This window comes from Brachyistius frenatus, unplaced genomic scaffold (assembly GCF_029030835.1).
Source record: "Brachyistius frenatus isolate BFR_SWC_R1_liver_20210118 unplaced genomic scaffold, ASM2903083v1 Contig_214, whole genome shotgun sequence".
NCBI lineage: Eukaryota > Metazoa > Chordata > Actinopteri > Embiotocidae > Brachyistius > Brachyistius frenatus.
The window spans coordinates 347,501-374,187 of NW_027210813.1; the positions used below are offsets into that span (position 1 = coordinate 347,501).

A 26,687-nucleotide genomic window follows, 5' to 3' on the forward strand; every position below is an offset into this window, starting at 1 on the left:
TGTTTAGGTTAGTGTGTCTTTAATGTGTGTTTCTTTAGGTTAGTGTGTCTTTAATGTGTTTGTTTAGGTTAGTGTGTCTTTAACGTGTTTCTTTAGGTTAGTGTGTCTTTAATGTGTGTTTGTTTAGGTTAGTGTGTCTTTAACGTGTTTGTTTAGGTTAGTGTGTCTTTAATGTGTGTTTGTTTAGGTTAGTGTGTCTTTAATGTGTGTTTGTTTAGGTTAGTGTGTCTTTAATGTGTGTTTGTTTAGGTTAGTGTGTCTTTAATGTGTGTTTGTTTAGGTTAATGTGTCTTTAACGTGTGTTTGTTTAGGTTAGTGTGTCTTTAACGTGTGTTTGTTTAGGTTAGTGTGTCTTTAATGTGTGTTTGTTTAGGTTAGTGTGTCTTTAACGTGTGTTTGTTTAGGTTAGTGTGTCTTTAACGTGTTTGTTTAGGTTAGTGTGTCTTTAACGTGTGTTTGTTTAGGTTATTGTGTCTTTAATGTGTGTTTCTTTAGGTTAGTGTGTCTTTAATGTGTGTTTCTTTAGGTTAGTGTGTCTTTAATGTGTGATTCTTTAGGTTAGTGTGTCTTTAAAGTGTGTTTGTTTAGGTTAGTGTGTCTTTAATGTGTGTTTGTTTAGGTTAATGTGTCTTTAATGTGTGTTTCTTTAGGTTAGTGTGTCTTTAATGTGTGTTTGTTTAGGTTAGTGTGTCTTTAACGTGTTTGTTTAGGTTAGTGTGTCTTTAATGTGTGTTTGTTTAGGTTAATGTGTCTTTAATGTGTGTTTCTTTAGGTTAGTGTGTCTTTAACGTGTGTTTGTTTATGTTAGTGTGTCTTTAACGTGTTTGTTTAGGTTAGTGTGTCTTTAACGTGTGTTTGTTTAGGTTAGTGTGTCTTTAACGTGTTTGTTTAGGTTAGTGTGTCTTTAATGTGTGTTTCTTTAGGTTAGTGTGTCTTTAATGTGTGATTCTTTAGGTTAGTGTGTCTTTAATGTGTGATTCTTTAGGTTAGTGTGTCTTTAAAGTGTGTTTGTTTAGGTTAGTGTGTCTTTAATGTGTGTTTGTTTAGGTTAATGTGTCTTTAATGTGTGTTTCTTTAGGTTAGTGTGTCTTTAATGTGTGTTTGTTTAGGTTAGTGTGTCTTTAACGTGTTTGTTTAGGTTAGTGTGTCTTTAATGTGTGTTTCTTTAGGTTAGTGTGTCTTTAACGTGTTTGTTTAGGTTAGTGTGTCTTTAATGTGTGATTCTTTAGGTTAGTGTCTTCAATGTGTTTGTTTTTGTATTTGTAGTCAGTTTGTTTCTCTGTGTTTACAGATATTATAAGAAAAAATGTTAACCGTCCCTCTAATCTGTGGACCCCTGGTTCTGTTCAGTACTCTGTGGACCCTTGGTTCTGTTTGGTACTCTGTGGACCCCTGGTTCTGTTCGGTACTCTGTCCCTGACCCCACTGTGTCCTCTACAGAAAAAGATCTACAAGTACCGTAAAGTTCTGAACAACCCGAGTCGCTGGGACGTAGTTCTGAAGGAGATCCGAGCGCTGGTGGACATGGCGCTGAGCTCCCCGCTACAGGACGAGTCCATCCACCAGGCACCGCTGCACATCATCTCCACCTTGCTGGCCGAGGTACACACACATACGCATGCTCACACGCACACAATCGCACGCACACACTCACACGCACACACTCACACACATACACACACACACGCACACATACACACACGCACACACTCACACACTCGCACGCACACACACTCACGCACACACTCGCACGCACACTTTCGCACGCACGCACACACTCGCACGCGCACACACTCGCACGCACACTCGCACGCACTCACGCACATACTTGCACACACACTCGCACGCGCACACACACTCACACACGCACATTCACACGCACACTCTCACTTGCACACACACACTCACGCACGCACATTAACACTCACGCACACACTTGCACACACTCACGCACACTTGCACGCACACACTTGCACACGCACACACTCGCACGCACACTCACTCGCACATTCACGCGCACACACTCACGCACGCACATTCACGCGCGCACACTCGCACGCACACATACTGAAGTTCATGACTTCAGTTTTTTTTTTATATAATAATTTTTTTGTCTTTTTTTCACTTTTTAATCACAAAGAAAATCTAAATTCTGCTATAAGTTTTATGAGTAAACAGATTAAAAAATAATATCATGAATTTATTAATAGTTGGTCCATTTTTATCAATAGGAGTTAACCCCACTATCACTCTGATGGGTTCACCCCCCCACCCCCCCCCCACCCCCCACACACACACACTGTCACTCTGATGAGGAGCCCTGGAGCTGACTCATGACTGGAACTCTGAATCCTCCTTCATGTTTATGTCAAGATACAGAAACATTCATGATAAAAGCTCCGAACTGGTTGAAGTTCTTGATTTCTTTTAAATACAACAATCTGTGGAGAAATTAGTTGTTGCTAAAGCCAGCTCACCTGCCAGCTCACCTGCGAGCTCTGACCAGAGTAAACAACATGCTGTTATTTCATGTTTTTTTTTTAAAAATATTAGTGTTATTGTTTATATGGTAAGTTAACGTGTGGAAAAAGTCAGTTTTAAGCAGAAACTGTTTGTAGTTGCTACATTTTAAATCTGCAGGACTGAAGCACACGAACTCTTAATAATAATAATAATCATACATTTTATTTATATAGTGCTTGTCATGGTTTCAGGATCTTCCCTAAACTCTGTTTCTCTTGTGTTTCTTCTTTCTACAGAACTCAAATCTCAGCACTCAGGATCACGAGAACATCATCGTGGTGAGTTCAAAGGTCACGCTGATATAAACTGATCTTTGATGTGCGGCTGCTGTTAATCATCTCCAGCCTGCAGCATCACTGGAGCTCACCTGTGATGTCATGTGTGTGTGTGTGTGTGTGTGTGTGTGTGTGTGTGTGTGTGTGTGTGTGTGTGTGTGTGTGTGTGTGTGTGTGTGTGTGTGCGTTTCTGTGTGTGTGTGTGTGCGTGTTTGTGTATGTGTGTGTGTATGTTTGTGTGTGTGTCTCTGTGTGTGTGTGTGTCTCTGTCTCTCTGTGCGTGTGTGTGTGTGTGTCTCTGTGTGTGCATGTGTGTGTGCATGTGTGTGTGTGTGTGTGTGTGTCTCTCTCTGTGTGTGTGTGTGTGTGTGTGTGTGTCTCTCTGTGTGTGTGTGTGTGTGTGTGTCTCTGTCTCTCTGTGCTGTGTGTGTGTGTGTGTGTGTGTGTGTCTGTGTGTGCGTGTGTGTGTGTCTCTCTGTGTGTGTGTGTGTGTGTGTGTGTGTGTGTGTGTGTGTGTGTGTGTGTGTGTGTGTGTGTGTGTGTGTGTGTGTGTGTGTGTGTGTGTGTGTGTGTGTGTGTGTGTGTGTGTGTGTGTGTGTGTGTGTGTGTGTGTGTGTGTGTGTGTGTGTGTGTGTGTGTGTGTGTGTGTGTGTGTGTGTGTGTGTGTGTGTGTGTGTGTGTTTCTGTGTGTGTGTGTGTGCAGGCCATCGCTCCTCTCCTGGAGAACAACCATCCTCCTCCAGATCTGTGCCAGTTCTTCTGCAAGGTGAGGTCATGTGATCATTCTTTAATAAACGGCGTGCAGCCGTTGGACTTCCTGTTGACGCGGTACTTCCTGTTGACGCGGTACTTCCTGTGTGTTGCAGCACTGTCGGGAGCGTCCGCGGTCCATGGTGGTGATCGAGGTGTTCACACCGGTGGTCCAGAGGATCCTCAAACACAATATGGTGAGAAGACTGAAGGTGGATGAGGGTGGATGAGGGTGGATGAAGGTGGATGAGAGTGGATGAGGGTGGATGAAGGTGGATGAGGGTGGAACAAGGTGGATGAGGGTGGATGAAGGTGGATGAGGGTGGATGAGGGTGGATGAAGGTGGATGAGGGTGTAACAAGGTGGATGAGGGTGGATGAGGGTGGATGAAGGTGGATGAGGGTGGATGGAGGTGGATGAGAGTGGATGAGGGTGGATGAGAGTGGATGAGGGTGGATGAAGGTGGATGTACGAACACCTGGAAACTATCAGAACCACTTTGTGTCTTGATGATAATCTTTCCTCTTTCTGCTTCACTTGTTGTTGGTTTGTTTGTTTTCTGTTTGTTTTGGTCTCCGGCAGGACTTTGGGAAGTGCCCTCGACTGCGTCTCTTCACTCAGGAGTACATCCTCGCTCTGAACGAGCTCAACGCCGGCATGGAGGTCGTCAAGAAGTTTGTCCACAGGTGAGCACGCAGCAGGTGCTAATCGTTAGCATGTACACACGAACGTCAAGCATTCCTGAACAGGAACGTTTAGATATACAGGGCAAATGTAGTCGTTAAAATACCGTTGCTTGGCAGCAGCAACGTGGGTGGTGTCTAGAAGCCACAGAAGATAACAGTTTATCAAGCTAACAGGAAATACAAAGACGGAGAGAAAAGATGATTTAAACATGTTCCTCAGACCTAGAATATTATCTAAGTTATTGACTGAAACTACAACATATCAGCTGAACATCCAACCAGACATGAACCTCCGTGACCTCTGACCTTTCTGGAAACGTCAGCAAACACATTCACGACTGGTGAACTGGAGGCTGATAGAAGATGTAGAGTTGTGACATGGTGACGACCACCAGAGGGCGCCGTTCATACGACTCTCCTCTGAACATGGAGAATACGACGACGTTTGAACGCAACATTTGTCTCACTGGCGTTGATGCTGTTTTCAAAATCAACAAGAACTTCTCAGCAGCGAGCTGAGAAGGAAACATTTTGCCGATTCGGATCTTCAGACCTGCTCGGTTGTTTCCAGTCTTTTGGAAAGACTTTAGATATTTTCATGTCTCATCCCTGCTCCCTGGGTTTAGCTCCGCCCCAAAACCATTGTGATTGGTTTAAAGAAACATAAACAAACGAGAGTGTGTGCTATCAGGCTGCAGCTGGAGAGAGGTCAGCCTGTGAGGCTGCATTAGCATCTTTAGCTGCTCAGCTGTTGATGATGATGTGTGTGTGTGTGTGTGTGTGTGTGTGTGTGTGTGTGTGTGTGTGTGTGTGTGTGTGTGTGTGTGTGTGTGTGTGTGTGTGTGTGTGTGTGTGTGTGTGTGTGTGTGTTGCAGCATGCACGGCCCGACGGGGCAGTGCCCGCACCCCCGAGTCCTGCCCAACCTGGTGGCCGTGTGTCTGGCTGCCATCTACTCCTGCTATGAAGAGTTCATCAACAGGTCAGACACACACACACACACACACACACACACACACACACACACACACACACACCCGTCCTGAACACACCGCTGTGTGTCCACCTCACCGCCTCGTCCGTGTTTCCCTCCTCCAGCTTCACCTGTTCACTCGTGTTCAGATGTGTTGCTCAGATCTGTCCGTCAGCAGTCGGAAACGTTTCAATGAGCCTGAAAACTAAACGTCACAAGAGGAAAAGATGTTTTCAGAAGTTCTCTGCAGCCGTTTATTGACAGACTGTTAATGGACGATATTAGAAATGATATTACAGCAGCAGTTCAAAGATCACGAAGGTCAAACTTCTGTTCGGTTTGTTCAGCTGTTCAGCGGTCAAAGCGTACTTCTGCTCTTCACTTCCATGTTTTCATTGATTAGACAAACACATGATTGGATCATTGAGATGAACACATGATTGGTTCATTGAGATGAACACATGATTGGTCATTGATGAGATGAACACGATTGGTTCATTGAGATGAACACATGATTGGTCATTGATTAGATGAACACATGATTGGTTATTGATGAGATGAACACATGATTAGTTCATTGAGATGAACACATGATTGGTCATTGATGAGATGAACACATGATTAGATCATTGAGATGAACACATGATTGGTTATTGATGGGATGAACACATGATTGGTTCATTGAGATGAACACATGATTGGTTATTGATGGGATGAACACATGATTGGTTCATTGAGATGAACACATGATTGGTTATTGATGAGATGAACACATGATTAGTTCATTGAGATGAACACATGATTGGTTCATTGAGGTGAACACATGATTGGTCATTGATGAGATGAACACATGATTGGTTCATTGAGATGAACACATGATTGGTTCATTGAGGTGAACACATGATTGGTTCATTGATGAGATGAACACATGATTAGTTCATTGAGATGAACACATTAGTTCATTGAGATGAACACATGATTGGTCATTGATGAGATGAACATGTGATTGGTTCATTGAGATGAACACGTGATTGGTCAATGATGAGATGAACATATGATTGGTTCATTGAGATGAACACATGATTAGTTCATTGAGATGAACACATGATTGGTCATTAATGAGATGAACACGATTGGTTTATTGATGAGATGAACACATGATTGGTTCATTGAGATGAACACATGATTGGTTCATTGATGAGGTGAACACGATTGGTCATTGATGAGATGAACACATCATTGGTCATTTCCACATCTTGGACAACTAATATGAAGGAAACGGTACAAAGTCATTTGCTGATGTTACCAGGAACCGTTTGGCTCATCGGAGCACATTAATTCCATTTATAGCTCTAAACTAATCTGCAGAGCCACAAAACACACCAGCAGTTATAAAAACAAAAAGCGATGAATGGAAATAATTAACAGGATTATTTTATTAAGAAGGATTCCCTGAATCTGTTCATGAGGCTGCTGCTTTTTCGTGCTTTGTCATTTGTTGGGTTGTTTCAGGACTAAATGCAGAATTATAATATAGTTTCTAATCTTTACTGCTGATTAACTACAACTTAAAACTACTGTTTTTAGTCCTGTTAGTATTTTCTAATTTCTCTTTCATTGAACAATAGCTTTCATTTTTCTTAAAAAAACAATATAAGAAAATAAAATATTTGTTCCAGAAATTAAAAAGTTGGAGCAGCTTTGTCTTTCCAAGACAACAAAATACTTTTTCTGGAATATAAATACTTTTATTTAAATTTCTGTAAGTACTGATTTGTACAGAAGTGCAGAATATTTACATAAGTCCAAACCCCAGTGCAAACCCCCGTCCAAACCCCAGTCCAAACCCCTGACCAAACCCCAGTCTAAACCCCAGTCCAAACCCTAGTCCAAACCCTAGTCCAAACCCCAGTCCAAACCCCAGTCCAAACCCCAGTAAACCCATCTAAACCCCGGTCTAAATCCCAGTCCAAACCCCAGTCTAAATACCAGTCCAAAACCAGTCCAAGCCCCAGTCCAAAACCAGTCCAAACCCCAGTCTAAACCCCAGTCCAAAACCAGTCCAAACCCCAGTAAACCCATCTAAACCCCAGTCTAAATCCCAGTACAAACCCCAGTCCAAACCCCAGTCTAAATACCAGTCCAAAACCAGTCCAAGCCCTAGTCCAAAACCAGTCCAAACCCCAGTCTAAACCCCAGTCCAAAACCAGTCCAAACCCCAGTACAAACCCCAGTCCAAACCCCAGTCTAAATCCCAGTCCAAACCCCCAGTAAACCCATCTAAACCCCAGTCTAAATCCCAGTCCAAACCTGTCCAAACCCCAGTTTAAATACCAGTCCAAAACCAGTCCAAGCCCCAGTCCAAAACCAGTCTAAATCCCAGTCCAAACCCCAGTCCACACCCCAGTCCAAACCCCAGTAAACCCATCTAAACCCCAGTCTAAATCCCAGTCCAAAACCAGTCCAAGCCCCAGTCCAAAACCAGTCCAAAACCAGTCCAAATCCCAGTCCAAACCCCAGTCCAAACCCTAGTCCAAACCCAGTCCAAACCCCAGTCTAAACCCCAGTCTAAATCCCAGTCCAAATCCCAGTCCAAACCCCAGTCTAAACCCCAGTCCAAACCAATCCAAATCCCAGTCCAAACCCCAGTCTAAACCCCAGTCTAAACCCCAGTCCAAAACCAGTCCAAACCCAGTGTAGTTGGAGAGAGCTCGAGGAACAAAACACAGAACTCCCCCCATGTGATTCATGTTTAAATGTTCTCTGTGGGGCTTTCTGTTTCTTCATGGTCAATGTTCACTCATTACCATCATCCCCTCAGAGAGCAGCGACTTTTTCCAAACCTCCAGCACACAGATCCGTCGTCGTGGTAACCGTGTCTCCAGCTGCATGTCAAGTCTTTCCCTTCTGTCGTAACAGATTGTTATTTTTTAGATCTCTGTCCTGCTCTTTCTCTCACATGACGGATGTTTCCTCATCTTCCTTTCCATCCCTGCAGCCGGGACAACTCCCCAAGCCTGAAGGAGATCAGGAACGGCTGCCAACAGCAGAACGACCGCAAACCCCCGATGCCGCTCCGCCTGCTGCGCCCCGAGCCTCCGACGCCGCCCCCCGCCACCCTCCTCCCACTGTCCGCCAACCCCGGTCCTCCTCAGCCGCCTCCGCCCGCCTGCTCAAACTCCGCCGTCCCGTCCATCCCCATCTCCTCCCCGACGCCCTGCCTGCCGCTCTCCCCTCCTCCGTCCGTCGTCAACTCCAGCGAGATTCTGGTGGAGCTGGAGCGCAACAACAACTCGGCCAACGCCAAGCGGAAGAGCGGCCCTGCGGGGGGCGACAGCGAGCCCAACCTCATCGACTGTCTGCTAGTCAGCCCGGCCGTCACCACGCTGTCCATCCAGCTGCCGGCGCAGGCTGACCGAGTGCTCGGCTGCTTCGCTCTCATCCTCAAAATGCTGTGAGTTCACACATGAAGCTCAGATAGGAGATGAAGAACAGGGAGGAAACAACTTCCTCCGTGTCCTCCATCATCCCATCAGACATGTTCATCCTGCTCTCTGGCTGATCGGCATCTTTTACAAACTGCAACTGAAGCAGTTTGTTGGTCTTTTAATATCCAAATATTAAAAAGTTATTTCAAACAAAGGCTCGGGGCCATGTGGACTTGTTCAGTCCTCCTCCAGGATCCTGTGCTTCAGATATGGACTAACAAACTTCAGGCTAACATGCTAACATCAGGCTGAAATAGCCCTGTTAGTTCTCAGCCTGATAGTTTGGGTTTTCTTCGACATTCAAGTGGTTGTACAGCGTGAGTTGGTCTCCCAGAGTCAGACTGAACACCGAGTCCTACCGGGACCTTCTGAGGACTCGGAGGGGTGTTAGCGTTGTTAGCTGGTTTTTATGTTTAGTTTACCGTATTTTTCGGACTATAAGGCGCACTGTGAATTAACGTGTCTATGTTCACACATAAGACGCACCGGATTATAAGGCGCATTAAGCAAAACAACACAGTCCGGTAAATCAAACTCCGGGCGCGGGCTGCCTTCCATGCATGCACTTTTAGTTCAGACATTACATTCCTGTTACGGGCCGATCAGGTGGTGACCCATCGTACCGTGATGCTCCGAATATCCACTGAGCGGAGCGGCTTCGTTGCTTACCAAAGTCGTACTTACACATTTCGACAGATTTTTGAGCGCATTGTACGACATAAAATCGATCTATAAGCACAACAAGTAACCATACATAAGGCGCGCTGGATTATAAGGCGCACTGTCAATTTTTGAGAAAATTTAAGGATTTTAAGTGCGCCTTGTAGTCCGAAAAATACAGTAGATGGTTTTTTTTCATGAAACTACCGTACTTTCCGGACTATAAGCTGCTACTTTTTTCCCACACTTTGAACCTCGCGGCTTAAACAATGACGCGGCTAATTTATGGATTCAACGGGTTTGGAAAGTCTGGCCTGCTGCGTGTTGAAGAGGGCAGCAGGAGCTCAGCGGGGAATTTGCCTCCGGATGAAAGAAACGAGAGCGACAATGAAAACGATCCAACATCGGATGAAGCGATTCTGAGGCTGTTCAACTCCGACACCGAAGGAGATGACTTCAGTGGTTTCAGTGCACAGGAGGAGGAAGATAGTGACGATGACTTTCTTGGTAGGCTACTGTTTACCACTCATTTTTTATTTTTGTTACAAGCCTGTGTAAAGTTCATTTGTTTCAATGTACCGGTAGGCACCTGCGGCTTATAGACATGTGCGGCTTATTTATGTTCAAAATAATTATTTTTTAAAAATTCAGTGGGTGCGGCTTATATTCAGGTGCGCTCAATAGTCCGGAAATTATGGTAGCTGTTTTTAGCATTGTTAGCTTGTTGTCAGACTGTCAACATGGAGCAAACCACTTGAACTGTGGCGCCATGGCAACAGGCTCCTCCAACATGACAACACGCCCGCTGACAGCACCAACAACAATTTTATATTTTATGGATCAACATAGGTGATTACATCAAAAGATCATGTTCTCATCAAATAATGATGGGCGGCACGGTGGTGCAGTGGTTAGCACTGTCACCTCACAGCAAAAAAGGTTCCGGGTTCGAATCCGGTCCTGGGCCTTTCTGTGCGGAGTTTGCATGTTCTCCCTGTGCTTGCGTGGGTTCTCTCCGGGTTCTCCGGCTTCCTCCCATCATCCAAAAACATGCACCTCAGGTCAGGTTACCTGGCGCCGCGCTAGTGGCAGCCTGCTGCAGCAGCTCCCCCCTGAGAGCCCCCCTGCTGTAGTGAAGACATTTCCCCTCGGGGATTAATAAAGTGTATAAAATCAAAAATAAATCAAATAATCATAATAATTTGTCATTGTATCTCAAAGAGAGCGAGAAATTAGTTTATAAATGGATTCACCCTCAAACAGGTCGACTGATCCAACTGACTGACAGTAAGATGTTCGAGTTTAACGACTTGTTTCTTTAGATAAAGTTTAAAGACTTTTTAGATTAATCTTAAACTAAATTAAATCCAGATAACACAGATACAAAGAAAGAACAAACAGTTGTTCATCAGTCTTTTAGAAACGCGTCTGTTGTGATGACGCTACTTAATGTACCATAAACTCGGAGCCACCTTCATGTCTGAGACTGAAGATGTGGACGAGGAGGTGTCTGAGACTGAAGATGTGGACGAGGAGGTGTCGTGGTGTCTGAGACTGAAGATGTGGACGAGGAGGTGTCGTGGTGTCTGAGACTGAAGATGTGGACGAGGAGGTGTCGTGGTGCCTGAGACTGAAGATGTGGACGAGGAGGTGTCGTGGTGCCTGAGACTGAAGATGTGGACGAGGAGGTGTCGTGGTGCCTGAGACTGAAGATGTGGACGAGGAGGTGTCGTGGTGTCTGAGACTGAAGATGTGGACGAGGAGGTGTCGTGGTGTCTGAGACTGAAGATGTGGACGAGGAGGTGTCGTGGTGTCTGAGACTGAAGATGTGGACGAGGAGGTGTCGTGGTGTCTGAGACTGAAGATGTGGACGAGGAGGTGTCGTGGTGTCTGAGACTGAAGATGTGGACGAGGAGGTGTCGTGGTGTCTGACAGTGACGTGCTGTGCAGCCTGAGGAGCTGATGGGTGTGAACAGTGTGAATGAACGCAGCGCTGCGGTGCTGATGACAGCAGGAAAGTGGAGCAGCGGTTACGTGAGTGTATTCTTGTGCCGGGTGTTTGAGCCGTAACGGAGCCGAGTGGCCTAAAAAGCGACCGCGTCCGTGGGTTTGTAGTTTCTGTAACAAAGCTGGAGTGACTTAACTGACTGTAACGTGAGATACAGCAGCTCCTGCTTCATCTCACCTCCGCTCCTCTTCCGGCTGCTCTCTTCCTCCTCGCATTGTTGCACTGACTCTGGTTTCTCACCTTTCTTTGTGGCCGTTAGGTCGGACTACGATGACTGGAGACCTGCGCTGGCCAGCCTGCTGCAGCCCATCCCCTTCCCCAAAGAGTGAGTATTCACACGTTCACTTTTCATCCAGTCGTCTCTTAACTAGGTCTTTTAAAAAGGAAGTAAAATTGTGTTCATCTGACTGTAGAAGAGGAGATGGGACAAAAAATATGAATAATGGCGCAAAAAATTAACAAAGAATTAACAATTTGGTATGAGTCTTATTATTTTTAGTGCAGCACAAAAAACACAATAAAAATGCATAAAATAACATTTTTGCCATTCAAGAGTCTAAAAATAATAATAATTCTTGCCTTATAAAATAATCAAACAAGAATTACGACTAAATTAGTCAGGTTGCAGTTTTCATGTGTCCGTCCAAATCACAGACTGGATATAAAACTACAGACTGGATATACAACTACAGACTGGATATAAAACTACAGACTGGATATACAACTACAGACTGGATATAAAACTACAGACTGGATATACAACTACAGACTGGATATACAACTACAGACTGGATATACAACTACACACTGGATATAAAACTACAGACTGGATATAAAACTACAGACTGATATAAAACTACAGACTGGATATAAAACACAGACTGGATATAAAACTACAGACTGGATATTTAATCACAGACTGGATATAAAACTACAGACTGGATATTTAACCACAGACTGGATATAAACTACAGACTGGATATAAAACGACAGACTGGATATAAAACGACAGACTGGATATACAACTACAGACTGGATATACAACTACAGACTGGATATACAACTACAGACTGGATATACAACTACACACTGGATATAAAACTACAGACTGGATATAAAACTGCAGACTGATATAAAACTACAGACTGGATATAAAACACAGACTGGATATAAAACTACAGACTGGATATTTAATCACAGACTGGATATAAAACGACAGACTGGATATAAAACTACAGACTGTTTATAAAAGAGTTCGTAGCTTCAGGTCTGTAAAATGGTTCTGATCCAGAAGTGTCTTCAGCTGCAATACCAGCGAGTGCCACTAGAGGTCGGCTCCAAAAAGCCTCCGGCTCCATAGACTCCCATTCAACTTCTCTCATCAAATCCAAAGTGAATAAAATGTGTCCATCAGTTATCTCGGTGTTGTTAGCTAAAGTCACTCCTTCTTCTTAGTTTTCTGGAGGTCCATCTGAAAATAATCCCTCATTCATTAGAAAAGAAGATTCAAGAAGACCTGTTTTTGGGGGCGTGTCTGTTTGATTGACAGGCCTGTGGTGCAGTCAGGTTACAGCTATCGGTGGGCGGGACGTAGTATCGTCGGGTTTCCGATCAGATCGGTCAGATCCACCTCTGGCTCCTCCCCCAGCTCGTCCAAATATGGTCACTTCCTGCTCCAAACCGCTCCGAACTAACAAAGATGGTGACGGACAGAATCTGAACTGGAGGATTCATAATAATAATATATAATAATAATAATAATTATAACTATTTTAAAGTCAAATGATCACCATCATTTAATTTACTATAATTTAACCCAGACATTAGTGTTGTATCCGTGGTTACCTGCAGTAATTGAAACTCCACCTACTCTCAGTGGAGAGTTTTTGTGTATTTTCTGTTTAAACGCAGATGAATGAAGACTTTTGGTTCTCGTCTATAAACAGCAGCTCAGCCGTGACCCTCCACCTTCCTCATTTTCTCCGTGTGGCTCTTGTCATGTCTGGGGGGATGTGTCCTGTACATGTTTTTGTCCGGTTCCTGTGGGGGCCCTGCTGCTGACGTAGCTGTGGTACCTCACCTCGCCTCCTGGGGGGGGCGTTAACCGGCGGCGCAGCTCCTCTCTCTCCGGAGAGCCTCCTGTAATTGGCTGTAAGCAGCCCGGAGCTGCATTCGTAATCGGCTGCCGACTTGTTGTTCCTCCTACACTGGGACGCACCTGCTTCTCACCTGCGCCACTGTTGCCGGGCCGATGGCTTCAGGCGTCATTAGGAAAGGCAACAATACTCCCTGCAGCCTGTTGGCGAGGATATAAAGAGTCATATCAGCGCCGCACCAACTCAGAGACTCACGCACGCTCATTAACACATTGTAACTTGTTTGCTTATTCAGGGCAGAAATGGTAATTAGACATACCTGCATGTTACTGGAGGACGGAAACAAGTCCCATGAACTGATGAGTCACCGCGATGTCATGACAACCGACACTTCGGTCCCTCAATAGATCTGACAGACAATGACAACATTATTAATGGGATCATCCATCATTCTGTCTCCAACCTTTATTTCCTCTGAAATGAGCTCCTCATGTTGAGTAACGTTTATTCACATAGCTGCGCTCCACCCAAACCTGCGGAATCAGATTCTTTTATGTGAATGACAACAAAATGACACTGAACCAACCATCATTCATCAGTGATGTCATCAACCATCAGTGATGTCATCAACCATCAGTGATGTCATCGTTGGTTTGTGAACGTTATGAATCCTCCAGTTCAGATTCTGTCCGTCACCATCTTTGCTAGTTCGGAGCGGTTTGGAGCAGGAAGTGACCATATTTGGACGAGCTGGGGGAGGAGCCAGCGGTGGATCTGACCGATCTGATCAGAAACCTGACGATACTACGTCCCGCCCACCGATAGCTGTAACCTGACTGCACCACAGGCCTGTCAATCAAACAGACACGCCCCCAAAAACAGGTCTTCTTGAATCTTCTTTTCTAATGAATGAGGGATTATTTTCAGATGGACCTCCAGAAAACTAAGAAGAAGGAGTGACTTTAGCTAACAACACCGAGATAACTGATGGACACAACATTTCCTGACAGAAAGTGTTGGTTAGATTGAAGTGTTTTGGTCAGTGATGTCTCTTCTCTCTCCTTCCTGCAGAGCTCTTGCACATGCCAAATTCACCAAGTAAGTAACCGTGACATCATCATCAGCTGTTCTTCAGCGACCAATGAAACGACCTGACATTCATGTTGCTGTTTCTGTGTTCAAACAGGGAACTGAAATATGTTATTCAGAGGTTTGCAGAGGATCCAAGACAGGAGGTGAGTGTGTGTGTGTGTGTGTGTGTGTGTGTGTGTGTGTGTGTGTGTGTGTGTGTGTGTGTGTGTGTGTGTGTGTGTGCGCGCGTGCGTGCGTGCGTGCGTGCGTGCGTTTACCGCTGTCAACCTTAACGTGTTTTAAAGGAGAAACTCATTCCGTCTGTGTGTGTGTGTGTGTGTGTGTGTGTGTGTGTGTGTGTGTGTGTGTGTGTGTGTGTGTGTGTGTGTGTGTGTGTGTGTGTCCATCCATCCAGGTCCACTCCTGCCTGCTCAGTGTGCGTTCAGGTAAAGATGGCTGGTTCCAGCTCTACAGTCCAGGGGGCGTGGCCTGTGATGACGACGGAGAGCTGTTTGCCAGTATGGTGAGTGTATGAACACACACACAAGATTAAACCTGAACTCTCAGTGTGAAGTTAACCCTCCTCCTCCTCCTCCAGGTTCACATCCTGATGGGCTCCTGCTATAAGACCAAGAAGTTCCTGTTGTCTCTGGCTGAGAACAAGTTGGGTCCATGCATGCTGCTGGCCCTGCGTGGGAACCAGACCATGGTGGAGGTGGGCGGGGCTTTACATTCTGCTGCGTCATCACAATAAATACTCTGTTCTTTTAACACACGGTTTCCTCCAGAAGAAACCACAAACACTGAGCGTCCTTCAGATGTTTTCAGTCACTTTCTGGACATTTGGAATCTTATTTTGGTTGGTTGTTGTCTTCGTGGTTGTTTTGTGTCTCTCTTTGGTCATTTTGCATGTTGGTGATTATTTTGTCTCATTAAGGTTGTTTTGTTGCTCTTTTTGTTCATTTTTTAATGATTTACCATTACTTTGTGGTATTTTTGCATCATTTTGTGGTTGTTTGGAGCCTCATTTTGGTCATTTAGCATCACTTTTGGGACATTTTGCAGAAAGGCGTCAGTAGACCTGATGAATAATCCATTTATGTGTAGTTTAGTTTATAATAATCTATTTCTAACCCTTCAGAAGGAACATACTGTGTGCTGATGCTGCAGATTTAATGTGTGTGTGTGTGTGTGTGTGTGTGTGTGTGTGTGTGTGTGTGTGTGTGTGTGTGTGTGTGTGTGTGTGTGTGTGTGTGTGTGTGTGTGTGTGTGTGTGTGTGTGTGCAGATCCTGTGTCTGATGCTGGAGTACAACATCATTGAGAACAAAGACACACAGCTGCAGATCATCTCCACCCTGGAGAGCACCACGTCGGGGCTCCGCATGTATGAGCAGCTCTGCGACCGCCAGCGGGAGCTCAAAGAACTGGTGAGTCTCCGCTCCGACACTGAGGACCGGTTCTGTTCTCCGAGGCCAGGTCGGAAACATGGACTCACCCGCTTCTCCTTGCAGACAGATTGGTGTTGGGTCGGAGATCATGTGACCTGACAATTAAATTTACTGGACAAGAAATGCTAAAAGTTCTAGAAATCAGTAAAACTCTGACAATTGGTCAAAGGTTTAAAATGATTAGAAAATACCGTTTTTTTTAGATGAACTTGAAATGAAATGATTTATAAACTGGTGGAAACAAGTCGTTTCATCTTCATATGAATCCGGTTTAAACCCAGATTATATTTTCGATGAGTCGTAGTTTCAGATGTTTCACCTACACAAATATTGATATTAAAAGATCAACGTTCCTGTTTCAGGGCTTCAAGTTAAATTCAGGACATTTATACCGTCCTGCTGAATGATGGAAACTTTGATTATTTCTGATCTTATCTCATTTCCCTGCTGCATATAATAATAATTCTTCATGATACAATTATTTCAATTAATGCGACTTGGATCCAGATAAGCAGCAGAAAACAGGTGGATGGATTAACCAATAAAAAAAATCACCATATGGAAGAAAATTCATCTGCAAAAAGGCCAAATATTTTCTGGTTTTATCGACACAGGAAATATTTTTGATATTTATAACTAAATTAAATATCTTAGATTTTTTTTTTAACTGCTGAACGGACAAAAAGGAAAATATTTTTGACTTTTAGAAATTAAATTTACAACTGGATTCATTGTTTTATCTTTAGGAGATGCTGCGAGGTGCTGTTGTAAAATCAGGGATGTTCCTTTAACTACATTTTTTAATGCAAATATTTCAGTTTCACATAAATGACCTAAATTCAGATGGTACTGACACATTTCTGCCCGTAGTTCAGTCGATGTCTGTGCAGCTTCTTTCTGAAAACATTCATGTCGTGTAGCTCCTCAGCTTTTTTTTGTCTTTAATTGCCTGGCTACATTTTTTCTGACTTTACATTACATCAAATTCTGTGAACACACCACCGTACCATCCCGGACTGTAAAATGCTTCCCCAACAACAAGCCGTGGATCACCAGTGACCTGAAAGTTCTTCTTAATCAGAAGAAAGCAGCCTTCAGGTCTGGGGACAGGGAGGAGCTCAGGAGAGTGCAGCGCCACCTGAAGGAGAAGATGAGGGAGTGCAAGGACTCCTATAGGAGGAAGCTGGAGGCCAAACTCCAGCAGAACAACGTGAGGGAGGTGTGGACCGGTATGAAGGAGATTACTGGGTTCAAGGAGAGAGAGAGACAACCAGGGGGAACCTGGAGAGGAACAACCAGGGGGAACCTGGAGAGGAACAACCAGGGGGAACCTGGAGAGGAACAAATAGGGGGAACCTGGAGAGGAACAACCAGGGGGAACCTGGAGAGGAACAACCAGGGGGAACCTGGAGAGGAACAATGAGCTAAACTGTTTCTTCAACAGGTTTAGTTCACCGCCCTCATCTGTCTCCTCCACACCTCACACCTCCCAAACACCTCTGCTGCCTCCCCTCCCTCCCCCCTCTGCCCCCCCTGGTGAACTGCATAGAGCCCTCAATCTCACAGGGCTCTTCCTCCATCGAACCCCCCCCCCCCCCTCCAACCACCCCTCACCCCCCTCTCTGTGACGACTGGCCAGGTTAGGAGACAGCTGGAGAGAATCCACCAGCGCAAGGCTGCAGGGCCTGACGGCATCAGCCCCGTGGTCCTGAAGACCTGCACCGTCCAGCTGGCTGAGGTCCTACAACGCCTCTTCAACCTGAGCCTGAAGCAGGAGGAGGTCCCGGTGCTGTGGAAGACGTCCTGTCTGGTTCCTGTCCCTAAGAAGACGACTCCATCCGGCCTCAACGACTACCGACCGGTTGCCCTCACATCTCATGTGATGAAGGTGCTGGAGAGGCTGGTCTTGGCCCACCTCAGGCCGCTGGTGAAATCTTCTCTGGACTCTCTACAATTTGCGTACCAGCCTCATGTGGGAGTGGACGACGCCATCATCTACCTGCTGCAACGAGCTCAGTCTCACCTGGATGGAACCGGTGACTCTGTGAGAATCACTTTCTTTGATTTCTCCAGTGCATTCAACACCATCCAACCACTGCTGCTGAGTGAGAAGCTGCAGGTGGTGGTGGTGGGGGGGGTGGACGCGTCCACCGTCTCCTGGATCACTGACTACCTGACAGGCAGACCACAGTTTGTCCGTCTGGGCAGTGTGCTGTCTGATACGGTGGTCGGTGGTACTGGAGCTCCTCAGGGAACTGTTCTGTCTCCTTCCTGTTCACCTTCTACACCACTGACTTCCAGTACAACTCAGAGTCAAGACATCTGCAGAAGTTCTCTGATGACTCTGCAGTGGACGGTGTATAAGGGATGGACGGGAGGAGGAGTACAGGGCAGTAGAGGAGGACTTTGTGGAGTGGGCGGGTAGAAATCAGCTGCTCCTGAACGTGGCCAAGACCAGAGAGATGGTGGTCGACTTCAGGAGGAAGACGACGGCTCCACAACCGCTGAGAGTTCTGGGAGAGGAGGTGGACATGGTTGAGGAGTACAAGTACCTGGTGTCTCCATGACAACAGACTGAACTGGAAGACCAACATCAATGCTGTCTACAAGAAGGTGATGAGTCGACTCTTTTTCTTGAGGAAACTTCGATCCTTCAATGTGTGCAGCAAGATGTTGGAGATGTTCTACCATCTGTTGTGGCCAGCGCATTGTACTTCACTGTGGTCTGCTGGGGGGGAGAGGTGGTGGGGGAGCAGCATTGGAGCTGGTGACACCAACAGACTTAACAAACTGGTTAAGAAGGCCGGCTCCATCATCGGCTACAAACTGGACAGTCTGGAAAAGGTGGTGGAGAGGAGGACGCTGAACAAACTATTATCCATATTGGATAATCCTGACCACCCTCTCAACCTGCTGCAGGGACAGAGGAGCACTTTCTCCAAAAGACTCCTCCAGCTGCTGTCACAAGGACAGATACAGGAGATCATTCCTGATAATGGAGATCATTCCAGATACAGGAGATCATTCCAGATACAGGAGATCATTCAGGATACAGGAGATCATTCCAGATACAGGAGATCATTCCAGATACAGGAGATCATTCCAGGAGATCATTCCAGATACAGGAGATCATTCCAGATACAGGAGATCATTCCTGATACAGGAGATCATTCAGGATACAGGAGATCATTCCAGATACAGGAGATCATTCCAGATACAGGAGATCATTCAGGATACAGGAGATCATTCCAGATACAGGAGATCATTCCTGATACAGGAGATCATTCCTGATACAGGAGATCATTCCTGATACAGGAGATCATTCCTGCCGACTGCAATTAGACTGTACAATAACTCACCTCTGGCAAAATCCATCACATAACAATAACACTGTTGACTGTGTTTCTTGGTTTGTTTGTATATAATATATATAGATATATACTGTACTGTATATACTGTGCATTTTATATTTTTACTGCTATTTTATTGCTTTTCTATTATTATCTTATTGCTTCTGTATGCTGCTGTAGCAAAAAAATTTCCCCTCTGGGATTAATAAAGTAACTACCTAACCTAACCTAACCTAACCTTACGAGCACATATTTTGTTGGAAAGCTCTCCTGTCCCATTCCCTCAGTCAGACTTGAATGCATCATGCCTGCAGCTGCTCACACACACCACCTAGTGTCAGGAAGAGGTTCCTGCGAGGCCTCCAGATCTGACGCCATCTTTCTTTCTCTCTGTTTATCTCCTCAGCAAAGAAAAGGCGGCCCCACCCGGCTAACTCTGCCCTCCAAGTCCACGGTGAGTTCACTGACTTCCTGTCCTGGACGATAGAAATATGTAGGATGTGACCGTTTCACTGATGTCTGCTCGATGCTGCAGGACGCCGACCTGGCCCGCCTGCTGAGTTCAGGGTCCTTCGGGAACTTGGAGAACCTGAGCTTGGCTTTCACCAACGTCACCAGTGCCTGTGCTGAGCAGCTCATCAAGCTGCCTTCACTCAAACAGCTCAACCTCTGGTCCACACAGGTAAACATCCATCAACAAACAACCAAACAAACTATAAATCATCCGTAACGTCTGACACCGGCCCGTCTCCTCCTATCTGTCTGTCCTTCAGTTCGGGGACGCAGGACTGAGGTTGTTGTCCGAACACCTGGCCTGCCTGCAGGTCCTCAACCTGTGTGAGACTCCGGTGACCGACGCCGGTCTGCTGGCGCTCAGCTGTAAGGAAACACACCGGCAGCATCTGCACCAGGGTTTCCCACTGATACGTTAACTGTGTGTGTGTGTGTGTGTGTGTGTGTGTGTGTGTGTGTGTGTGTGTGTGTGTGTGTGTGTGTGTGTGTGTGTGTGTGCGCGTGTGTGTGTGCGTGTGTGTGTTTCAGCCATGAAGAGTTTGTGCAGCCTGAACATGAACAGCACCAAGCTCACCGCCGACACGTATGAGGACCTCAAGGTAACTATATATGTATATACACATACATAGGTATATATGTACATATATATATTTATATATATATATATGTATATGTGTCATGTTCTGCTACGGGATCAGATACTTATTTCACACAATCAAATGCTAATCAATTTATAACTTTTATATGATGTGATTTTCTGGATTATTTTTTTTTAAATATTCTGTCTCTGTTATAATAAACCTCCATTACAATTATAGATCGTTCATTTCTTTGTCAGTGGGCAAACTTACAAAATCAGCAAGAGATTAAATCATTATTTCCTTCATAATAATCCTTCATTACTTCCATCTTGTATATATATGTATATATCTATATATATACATATATATATATGTATATATATAAGATGGTAGTAAACAGGGTTTTCTGACCATTAATCAGTCACTTTGCAAATTTAGATTTTGTTTTTCAGGTAAAATTGCAGGAAGTTATTAATCAAGGCAGAAAATTTATTATTTTTTTTATTTATTTTTTTTCGACTTCCTGATAGGTTAGTTTTTTAAAAACATTGCATTCTTTTGGCCCACCTTGCAATTATTTCAAATTCCTGCAAATTTACTGCAAAAAACTTAAAACTTCAAAAATGACATCACAAGTTGTGAGAAGAAAGAAGGCGATGAGGAAACGAAGCCGATCATCTGACCGCGTTTCGTCCGTGTTTCTCTGCAGGCCAAACTGCCCAACCTGAAGGACGTAGACATTCGCTACACGGAGGCCTGGTGATGAGCCACGCCCCCCCCCCCACCCTCACCCCTCCCTCCATGACCCAACACAGACACACACACTGCACACAACACGGAAACCATGCGGTGATGTCATCTCCATCGGACCGGACACATTCACGTTGAAGGAGGCGGAGCTTTCATCCTCCTCATCACCGACCCTGAAGTGTTCCAGTTCCTTCACGGACCTCATCGCCCCCCCCCCCGACTTTCTGGACCTTGTTTTTACCAACACCATCAGAGGACATTAAGGACCCGCTCCAGCATCCTCCCCCTCCCCCCAGCCTGTACGTAAACCCCGAACTAGCCCCGCCCCTCCAGAAGCTTCCCGGATGCAGCAGCTCACGTTCCGGTTCCGGTTCCTTTCCGATCCGCTCCACGATGTAGCTCTCCGAAGCGGACGCGTCGGACCGCCACCGTCGCTCTTTTCGGGTGTTTCTCGCTCTTCATCGGGAGACACGAGTTTGGACCTCAGAGAAGCGACGCCGTGCCTCCTCCTCTACACGACACCACACGAAAAAGAAAAAAAAAAAGCTTTTTATCGACTTGAATTTACATATTTTTCCAGACATCTGTGCTTTCATATCTCGTGTGTTTCTATATAAAACATTAATGAAGATAGCCCCGCCCCCCGGTGATGATTTGGGCGCCGTGGTTCCTCTCGGGGTACGTTGTGACTGTTCAGCAGGACGGTGTGTAGCAGTCGGACCGCCTCATCTTCAGACTTCGTGTCTCTGAACCTCCTGTTCTCCGTCTCCTGGATTTTGTCCTCATGAAGTTAAGAGCTCCTGTTTTGTTTTGTTTTTTTGAACGTGAGAAGCCAACGAAGCGGCGGCCACACGTGGACGTCTCCACGGCGTCGTGTCGGTGAGCCGGACCGCCGACCCGTCACCAGCTGAGAGTTGTATATTTTCTTATCCTCTGCGTTCTGTTTGTTGGCTGTTTTTCGGACGCTTTTGAAACGAATATCGGACACTTGCCAAACTTCTTTACAGTTTTGTTTTGTTTCGTCAGTTCAATGTGAGCGAGTTTTCAGAACCGCGGACGCCGTGTTGGAGGTCCAAGTGATGGCTCGCGGCGCCTCCAGTGGACGTTTTTCCCTGTCGCGAATCGTCCTGCTGTATTTCTACTTCACACACGGGAGACATTTTTAGGCTGTTGTGACACTCATCGGGGATTATTGTACATATTCAGCCTCGGCGGGCGATGAGGGACGAACCATCGGAAAAGATAAAAAGGTGCTTTTTATCTGCGTCTACATTCCCTGAAAGCGGTTGCCGGTTTCTGGTGGCAGCGTTTCGTACCATGAGGACGCCGGTCGGTCACGGCCTCGATTCGTCTTTACAACTCCAGACGAGTCCGGCTGCATCCATCCATGTTATTTATTGGTGTGCAGAAAGCTCCGGATGTTTGTGGGATCGGAGGCCAGGACGCCGTCCGCCGCCAGCCGCTCTGTTTCCTGTTTGTCGGGTGCCATGACGGTCTTCTGTTCGGCCGGTCCACTCGGTTTGTGTTCGGCCATCTTCGGGTCTCACTTTAGGACATCGTGCTCTTTTTCATATCCTGTATGATGTACATACGAGTGTATATAGTTGTCTTCTACCTTCCTCTCCTTTTGACTCCTCCCCTTTTCTTCTTCATCCTTTCTCTCGGCCTCCTTTTGTCGGCAGGCTGCTGTTGCCTTCATCTTAATGTGTCGTAGTTTGTTCGTTTTTTCACACCAAGTGCACTGTAATCTAAAAAAAAATGTTTTCAATGCATATTATCTTTTAGGTTTCTTTGATCTGATCACTTTAATCAAACATTTGTTTTCATTGTTCTTGTTTTTTTTGCACGTACATGTTGCTGCATCATCAGATATTTTTATTTTTAAATTTTATTTTATAATAAGGTTTGCAATATGATAAAGGGTTTGATCACTATCTCACCGCGGTGAAGGACTGAAATGGAGAGATCCCATCCAACTGTATTCTGATTGGTTGTTGCCAGGATCGAACTGTGATCGTATTGGTTGGGGCAGTTGAAGTTTGATTGATGTCGATTTTCCAAAAAACAAAAGGGTCATTGGCACTTTTGAACAGAAGCTGAGATTTTTAAATTTCAATGTGGCCATTTTTGTATTAAAAAAAATGCTAAATACTTCTTGTTTCCTGAAGAAAGTTGTTCCGATAAAACTATCAGACGTGGACCGTTAGCATTTCTAAATAACGTAGCTGTGGTTCAACTCTTCAGCAAACTGATGGTTCAGTCTGACTTCACTGTCGTTTCATTTGATGAGTTTTTTTTTTAGCGTCAACGGTTTTAGAGGAACAGTTTGACTTGTCGGGAAATGGCTTTTTTGGGAAGCTACAGCCGATTAGCTTAGCTTAGCATCAAGACTGTCAACAGAGGCAAACAGCTAGCCTGGTTCTGTCAGCGGCCTAGAATCCACCTACAAGCACCTAAATGCTCATCAAAAACCAACGTGGCTTGGTAAACTCTCAGCTGCTGGTTTCTATCCAAAATATTACATAAACATTTTAACCCAATTTCAAAAACATGTTTCCATTCACTTCCATCAGATTAACAGCAGGGGGAGCTAACTCTCCATTTAATTAAAGAGGCTCCAGTCAAAGCTGAAAAAGGAAGTAGAAAACACATTAGTCATAATTTTTTCACTCAAGTCAGTTTTCATCTGAGCGTCATGAACTAACTTTTCCGTTGAAGTTTTGGCTTGGTTGAGGCGGTGGTTTGAAGCGGTGGTTTGAAGCAGCGGTTTGAGGCAGCGGTTTGAAGCGGGGGTTTGAGGCGGCGGTTTGAAGAGGCGGTTTGAGGCGGCGGTTTGAAGCGGGGGTTTGAGGCGGCGGTTTGAGGCGGCGGTTTGAAGAGGCGGTTTGAGGCGGCGGTTTGAGGCGGGGGTTTGAGGCGGCGGTTTGAAGAGGCGGTTTGAGGCGGCGGTTTGAAGCGGGGGTTTGAGGCGGCGGTTTGAGGCGGCGGTTTGAAGAGGCGGTTTGAGGCGGCGGTTTGAAGCGGGGGTTTGAGGCGGCGGTTTGAAGAGGCGGTTTGAGGCGGCGGTTTGAAGCGGGGGTTTGAGGCGGCGGTTTGAAGCGGCGGTTTGAAGAGGCGGTTTGAGGCGGCGGTTTGAGGCGGCGGTTTGAGGCGGCGGTTTGAAGAGGCGGTTTGAGGCGGCGGTTTGAAGCGGGGTTTGAGGCGGCGGTTTGAGGCGAGTGAGGCTGCAGCACGTCGAGGTTTCCTTGTTCTTGTGTTACTGTACAACGTGCTGACTGAATAGAAAACACCTTTCCTGTTCGCTCCCATCTCCGTATCCTGCGGAGCTCACTGCACTTTCCTCCCTCGTCAAGCATCCCTTTTTTATTTTTTGGATTACTCTACACACACTGTAAAGGGTTTCTACGAGTCGAGTCTTAACGGTTGTTATGGAAGGAAACACGTCAGACGTCAGCCGGACCGATCTGACAGACTGAAAACTAAAAACCACAACAGCTATCTCCCATTTCTTTTAGTAAAAAACTTTTTTGGCAGCTGGACCAGGAGCACCCATCATGTTTCTCTCTTTTTCAGTCTTTCAGTCGCATTGATCTGCTTCTCCTGCTGGGTTGTTATTATGATTATTATTATTGCTGCTGCTGCTGCTCTGTGGCTGTTGTAATAAAAATACAAAAGATATTCAACAGGAAAAATAATGACTATGATGTGAAATAATTTCAATCAAAAATAAATTGTCTGTGAATATGTTTCAGCTGTGTGTGGCATGTCTTCTTTATCTTTTTATATGACAAACGTCATTGGAAAATGTATTTAATCACTTACAAATGGAGCTTCTGTACTCCTTTTGTATTCTGGTAGTTTCTGCAAAGTGCAGCCTGTCAAAAAAAAGTCATACTATAGCATGTCGTCTATAATGTGATAAAAAAGTCACACTATAGCATGTCGTCTATAATGTGATAAAAAAGTCACACTATAGCATGTCGTCTATAATGTGATAAAAAAGTCATACTATAGCATGTCGTCTATAATGTGATAAAAAAGTCACACTATAGCATGTCGTCTATAATATGATAAAAAAAAGTCAAACTATAGCATGTCGTCTATAATGTGATAAAAAAGTCATACTATAGCATGTCGTCTAAAATATGATAAAAAAGTCACACTATAGCATGTCGTCTATAATGTGATAAAAAAGTCATACTATAGCATGTCGTCTAAAATATGATAAAAAAGTCACACTATAGCATGTCGTCTATAATGTGATAAAAAAGTCACACTATAGCATGTCGTCTATAATATGATAAAAAAGTCACACTATAGCATGTCGTCTATAATATGATAAAAAAGTCACACTATAGCATGTCGTCTATAATATGATAAAAAAAGTCACACTATAGCATGTCGTCTATAATGTGATAAAAAAGTCACACTATAGCATGTCGTCTATAATATGATAAAAAAGTCACACTATAGCATGTCGTCTATAATATGATAAAAAAGTCATACTATAGCGTGTCGTCTATAATATGATAAAAAAGTCACACTATAGCATGTCGTCTATAATATGATAAAAAAGTCACACTATAGCATGTCGTCTATAATATGATAAAAAAGTCACACTATAGCATGTCGTCTATAATATGATAAAAAAGTCACACTATAGCATGTCGTCTATAATATGATAAAAAAGTCACACTATAGCATGTCGTCTATAATATGATAAAAAAGTCACACTATAGCATGTCGTCTATAATATGATAAAAAAGTCACACTATAGCATGTCGTCTATAATATGATAAAAAAGTCACACTATAGCATGTCGTCTATAATATGATAAAAAAGTCACACTATAGCATGTCGTCTATAATATGATAAAAAAGTCACACTATAGCATGTCGTCTATAATATGATAAAAAAAGTCACACTATAGCATGTCGTCTATAATATGATAAAAAAGTCACACTATAGCATGTCGTCTATAATATGATAAAAAAGTCACACTATAGCATGTCGTCTATAATATGATAAAAAAGTCACACTATAGCATGTCGTCTATAATATGATAAAAAAGTCACACTATAGCATGTCGTCTATAATATGATAAAAAAGTCACACTATAGCATGTCGTCTATAATATGATAAAAAAGTCACACTATAGCATGTCGTCTATAATATGATAAAAAAGTCACACTATAGCATGTCGTCTATAATATGATAAAAAAGTCACACTATAGCATGTCGTCTATAATATGATAAAAAAGTCACACTATAGCATGTCGTCTATAATATGATAAAAAAGTCACACTATAGCATGTCGTCTATAATATGATAAAAAAGTCACACTATAGCATGTCGTCTATAATATGATAAAAAAGTCACACTATAGCATGTCGTCTATAATATGATAAAAAAGTCACACTATAGCATGTCGTCTATAATATGATAAAAAAGTCACACTATAGCATGTCGTCTATAATATGATAAAAAAGTCACACTATAGCATGTCGTCTATAATA

The 26,687-nt window shown here is 44.4% G+C and overlaps 1 protein-coding gene and 1 long non-coding RNA gene across 2 annotated transcripts in view; both read left to right on the forward strand.

Moving 5' to 3' along the window:
* The window catches only part of LOC138633270 (uncharacterized), a 2,685-nt gene extending 1,321 nt beyond the window's left edge, over window positions 1-1,364 (forward strand). The window contains exons 2-8 of the long non-coding RNA XR_011311867.1: window positions 8-38; window positions 97-280; window positions 312-526; window positions 589-741; window positions 864-954; window positions 1,017-1,078; window positions 1,139-1,364. This is a non-coding gene — a long non-coding RNA (uncharacterized lncRNA). The remainder of the gene's footprint in view (window positions 1-7; window positions 39-96; window positions 281-311; window positions 527-588; window positions 742-863; window positions 955-1,016; window positions 1,079-1,138) is intronic.
* The window catches only part of cmip (c-Maf inducing protein), a 41,196-nt gene extending 16,274 nt beyond the window's left edge, over window positions 1-24,922 (forward strand). The window contains exons 4-21 of the mRNA XM_069719402.1: window positions 1,441-1,602; window positions 2,760-2,801; window positions 3,502-3,564; window positions 3,665-3,745; window positions 4,131-4,234; window positions 5,110-5,214; window positions 8,204-8,659; window positions 11,621-11,686; window positions 14,529-14,555; window positions 14,644-14,692; window positions 14,944-15,051; window positions 15,127-15,243; window positions 15,816-15,956; window positions 19,734-19,781; window positions 19,863-20,009; window positions 20,101-20,206; window positions 20,369-20,439; window positions 21,131-24,922. Of these exons, the coding sequence (XP_069575503.1) occupies window positions 1,441-1,602; window positions 2,760-2,801; window positions 3,502-3,564; window positions 3,665-3,745; window positions 4,131-4,234; window positions 5,110-5,214; window positions 8,204-8,659; window positions 11,621-11,686; window positions 14,529-14,555; window positions 14,644-14,692; window positions 14,944-15,051; window positions 15,127-15,243; window positions 15,816-15,956; window positions 19,734-19,781; window positions 19,863-20,009; window positions 20,101-20,206; window positions 20,369-20,439; window positions 21,131-21,184 (1,947 nt within the window). The 3' untranslated portion in view covers window positions 21,185-24,922. The remainder of the gene's footprint in view (window positions 1-1,440; window positions 1,603-2,759; window positions 2,802-3,501; window positions 3,565-3,664; window positions 3,746-4,130; window positions 4,235-5,109; window positions 5,215-8,203; window positions 8,660-11,620; window positions 11,687-14,528; window positions 14,556-14,643; window positions 14,693-14,943; window positions 15,052-15,126; window positions 15,244-15,815; window positions 15,957-19,733; window positions 19,782-19,862; window positions 20,010-20,100; window positions 20,207-20,368; window positions 20,440-21,130) is intronic.
* The last annotated feature ends 1,765 nt before the right edge of the window (window positions 24,923-26,687 follow it).